Below are 5,211 nucleotides of genomic sequence, written 5' to 3' on the forward strand. Positions count from 1 at the left end.
ATAGTGATTGCTTTGTACTTAAGAACAACAGGCATGACATTTCCTAGGACATTAGATTCGGAGCTGGAAGGAGCTTTGGAAGTCATTCAGTTTTTATACGGGAGGAAACTGAGGTTTCAGGATTTGCCAAGGTCATCAAAGTAAGAAATAATGAGCTGGGATTTTAACCCAGAACCTCTAACTCTTCATCCAGCAATAAGGTCATTGAATCATTGAATTATTGTGATTTTCTTTCATCATTCTTGACTCCAGAATTTCACACTCTGGCATAAAAAGGAAACAGAAAGTCTATTTGCCTACTGAATTTGTCATTCAGAGAAATGTGCCTTCCCTCTGGACCCTGAGAATGGTTTGGGACCATCACCATCTCTGAGCCTGAAGTTCTATTTGAATCACACTCAGAAGTTCTCAAAAGGACACAAATGACTCAATGAATAGAGCACTGGCCCTGGAGTCAAGAGAATTTGATACATACTAGCTGTGTCACCTTAGGCGAGTCATTTAACCCCAAATGCCTCACCTCCCCCCCCCCAAAAAAAAGGACACCCACAGTCTGAGAGAGACAGACTGAGAGGAAGGAATGAGAATTGAAAAAGCTAAGCAGCAACAGAGGAGAGAGAGAAGCCTGGCCTCACCTGGGACAAAAATGAGCTGATCCGGAAATGATCCATGGCTAGAACCAACAGGCAAAGGGAGGGGGCAAAAGGAGGTCTGGGCTGTAGCTGAGAAGGAGGAGGTCCAAAGGGTCCTCTGGAACCCTCCATGTGACTAAGAGCAGAGGAATTATGTGGAAACTAATGGTTGTAACCCTCTCTTCTCACACTGAGGGAAGTTCCCCCCAATGGCCTGCTCCAATAGCAGACATTACCATATACTCTGCTTGTGTCTTCTAATTAAACATTTCCTGAGTCTTGATTTTTGCCTCCAACATAAAGAGGCCAGGGGCTAGCTAGAGATAAAATAATCCAAAATTTCTCATGTCAACTGCTCCCCTCACTCTCTCCCTAAATTTGAGGAGTCAGGAAAGGCTTTTTTTGTTAATTAAGGGAAAAAACAACCGTAACAGACACTTGAAGACAAAAAAGAGAATTGTGTTTACGTCTATATTCAATGCTCTGCAGACATTCTATTTGCAAACGCTACTCGGGTCAGCGCTTGCTATGTCTTGCTGGTTTCCTTCATTCCCTTGAATGCAGCTAATAAAAAGTTTGTTTTCCATTGAAAAACAAAAGAGGTGTAAGGAAAATAAGCCAGGCTTTCTTCCTTGAGCCTTCCAGATTTTTATACCTCATAATCCCAGCTTTATTGAGTCTAATGTAGGTCAGTGAGTCAGTCAGAAACCTTTGAATATGTACTGTGTGGGGAAAACTATGCTAAGAAATTGAAGACAATCCTTGCCCTTGAAGGACTCAAAACCCAGTTGGAGGATGGAAAATTCACATGTAAGAAAGTAGTAAGGACACTTGACTGAATAACATGCTTTCTATTTTAATAGAGTGGAACCAAGGAGCCCTACAGTCAGCCAGGGTAGCTCTGGGGAATTTCCATCCCCAGGTTCATTACAGGGTTTTCTTTAGACCGCCTCAACTTCTGGGCAGGTCTGCTAAGGGGGAGATGAAGAGCTAAGAGGAATGTGGGAAGGGCACCTTCTAGAAGGAATTAACCTTAGGTTTTGGTTTTTTTTTTTTTTTATCTTAACCTGCATTTTCATCTGTGTGAAGATCTCTGAGTTTGGTCACCTTTTCCACCAATGTAAAAGCAAAGCATCTAGAACTTAGAATATTCAAGAATGTGAAAAATTAGATGACATTCCTACTGTCAGGACTCGAATCCCAGGCTTTTCTGACTTCCTGATTCTAACTATTATACCTCACTGCCTGTAAATAATACAGAGTCAACATTTGCACAGGGCTTTATATTTTTCAAAAGATTGTCACATGATACCATTTTACTTTCGCTTCACAATTGCCCCCAGGAAATAAGTACAACAACATTAGGTTTAAGAGATGATAGGAAGGGAATATGGTGCAACAGTTAGATGACCCAGGTTCAAATCCTAGCAATGTCACTTATTACCTGTATAAGCTGGGGCAAATCATAACTTCTCTGGGCCTGAGTTTCTTCATCAGCTAAATGAGGAAATTGGGCTGGATGACTTCCAATGTCCCTTCCAATTGTAATTCTATGAACCTATTATAGGATGGCCGCAAAGTCTAGAGTTCATTTTTCAGTCATTTCCAACTCTTCTTGACCCCATTTGGGGTATTTGTTGGTAAATATATTGGAGTGGTTTGTCATTTCCTTCTCTAGTTCATTTTACAGATGACGAAACTGAGGCAAAGAGGGTTAAGTGACTTGTCCAAGGTCACACAGCTAGGAAGTGTCTGAGGCTGGATTTGAACTCACAAAGATGAGTCTTCCTGACTCCAGGACTGGAGCTTTAATTATCTGAGGCCAGATAGGACCTCAAGAAGAGGAGCCTTCCTGATGACACTAGTCTCCTTGATACCCTAGGGTAGGTATACTAGCTACATCCAAGAACTTGGATGGGAAAAAAATTTAAATCTTCATTTCCATATAATTGGTCGCCTTTGTGATCATGTACTTTATTTCAAGTGTTTAAAAAATAATCTTCTGAGAAGGGGTCTCTTATTAGCTTTTTTAGAGATTTCCTAGAGACCTCAGGTTTCACCAAACTGCCCAAGGGATCCTTGATACAAGATGAATTAAGAATCCCTGTCTCAAAGTGTCAGGCCAACCTCTCGCAAAAGTGCACAGTCTGGCTGGGGATCAAGAAGGAAGGAAGTCACCAGAACCATCCTAGACTTCTAATACATGACTATTTGTTCTGATTCAGCCTCCAGGGATGCATATAGCATTGAATACAATACAGCTTTATTATCTTCAACTCAATCCTCTCACACCAAGGAAAACCTGGCTCTTTCCTTTGGGAAATGTTTCCCCTTTCAATTGTTAACAAAAACCGTCTGGGAACACACAGGGAATCTTTTTTTTTAAAGGCTTGAGATAGTATAATTTCAACAAAGACTCAATCTATACCAAAATATTCCTAAAGTCACTTCTCAGTGCCCCACGCCAGAAGCATCAAATTCTGACCAAAAAACTCCCCACCACGGCCCAAACCAGATTGAATCATAACTGGGAAATGTTTAACAAAATAAACACAGAACATATATAATGTTAATTTGTGGTTTTCTAGGTCCACATGTGGCCAGCATGGGACACTTTCCGGGGCGGCAGCAACAAAGGGGGTGCCCTCTGATTATGGAACAAATGAATACCATGGATGTAAGGGAATATTACTGTGCAGTGAGCAATGGCAAGCATGGGGAATGCCAGTAAACAGGGGAAGATTTGCATGAACTGAGGCAGAGTGAAATAAGAAGCAGCAGAAGAATAATGTTGACAAGGATGCTGACAAGCTGAAAGGTCACTAACAGGTCTTGAAAAGCCAGTGTTGAATGCAGACATCAGAAGGGCCTGTCTGACTCTGATCCCACTGACCCCATGGCTGGCACAGATCTAAACCACTTTCCCTGTTGCTGTACCTGGAGCCGGCTGTTCTGATAATATGTCACTTGCCTCCTCCGGCCTTGCATAACAACTTATGTAACAGTTTGTAAGTTTGTGCCTCCCATCACACTCCCTCTCCATTGCAATACATTCAACTCTGCCCTGCCTCCCTTGGGCACTCCAATACTTTGGTGATGGGTGATGCCTCAAATTGCCTTGATTAAAGACCCTAGTTTTTTGTTTTTTTGCTTTTTTGTGGGCAATTGGGGTTAAGTGACTTGCCCAAGGTCACACAGCTAGTTTTTGTGTTAAGTGTCTGAGACCAGATTTGAACTTAGGTCCTCCTGACTCCACAACCTGTGCTCTATTCACTGCGCCACCTAGCCGCCAAGACCCTACTTTTTGCTACTCTTGTAGCCTATTCTTTTCAAGTTGATACCAATGATAGTTCTGGAAAATAAAATTGTAATTTGGGGTGGGGAGGCCCCTAAATGCTTTTCTTTGTTTCAAGGAAATTCCTTGAAGGGGAACAAGGACCCAGTAATTTCCAGAAATAACTGCAGTGTCAAATCAAAAGGCATCAGTAAATCACTTTTCATTTAAAAGCTCATACCTCGATAGCAGAGATTATTTCTGCAGCCTCCACCATAACTGGGCGGACATTCAGAGCAGGGCCGACCATTTCTGTATGGAGCTTCTCCAATCCAATTTCCCCTGAAGAGAAGCAGAAAATAACTGTCAAATGTAACTCCAAGACCTTCGTGAGTTGCATTGCCATGGATGGGCCAGGTACCTGACTCTGGCCTGGCCTGAGATCTCCAAAATGCAACCCCAAAGGCATCAGCAATTAGGGGGAAATGAATGTTTCCACTGTTTGTAAGATGGCAGACAGCATTCAAAACGGAAGACAAAAAAAAAAAAAAAGCCTGCTGGCCTGGGCTCTTTCCATGAACTTATAGTCTGAAGCTTTTGAGCATAGACGGCAGCTAAGTAAATGGACAGAGATACAGTAGGGCCCCTTTTCATCCCACAACTGTGCAGTCAGTTTGTGTTTGCCCTGAAATACCAGTCCAGCCACAAACCCACCAATGTTTCTTTAGTCCCAGGACTGAAATGGCACCCAACACATGCTGGGCTCAGACAGAAAGTGTTTCCATTTTAAAGTCTGCAGAATTTTCCCCTCTTAAAGCCATTTCAGAGATAAAAAAGAAGGGTTCTCAGCCTTAAATGTCAAAAAGCAGAGGTTCACAAGACAGTAACTCATACCATAACAACAAGACTTTGTGAACCCTCCGACGGACATAAGAACTTGGTGCCCAGCACTAAATCTGGAACATAGTAGGTGCTTAATAAATGCTTAAGGAAGCCAGGCTTGGAATCAAGAAAACCTGCGTTCAAATTCAGCCTTAAATACTAGCTATGTGACCCTGGATAAGTCACTTAACTCTGCTTGCCTCAGTTTCCTCATCTGTAAAATGGACTGAAGAGGCAAATTGAGTGATTTGTCCTAGGTCATAGGGGATTAAAAAAGAGTCAAAACTCAAAACTTTTGTGCTTTCTTAGATGAAGGGGGAAAAAATATGGATTCCTGACTACTAGAAATGAATGTGAAATTCCTATGATCTAGAGAGATGGATGGATGGATGGATGGATGGATGGATGGATGGATGGATGGAT

General features: G+C 42.1%; 1 protein-coding gene across 1 annotated transcript in view; it reads right to left on the minus strand.

The window, feature by feature from the left end:
- CRISPLD2 (cysteine rich secretory protein LCCL domain containing 2) overlaps positions 1-5,211 on the minus strand; it is a 79,043-nt gene that overhangs the window by 34,433 nt on the left and 39,399 nt on the right. Inside the window, exon 6 of the mRNA XM_069085636.1 lies at positions 4,148-4,248. Within this exon, the coding sequence (XP_068941737.1) occupies positions 4,148-4,248 (101 nt within the window). The remainder of the gene's footprint in view (positions 1-4,147; positions 4,249-5,211) is intronic.

The sequence above is a fragment of the Petaurus breviceps genome, unplaced genomic scaffold (assembly GCF_028583685.1).
Source record: "Petaurus breviceps papuanus isolate PSGF00001 unplaced genomic scaffold, PetGlider_PUasm1.0 176, whole genome shotgun sequence".
Classification (NCBI taxonomy): Eukaryota; Metazoa; Chordata; class Mammalia; order Diprotodontia; family Petauridae; genus Petaurus; species Petaurus breviceps.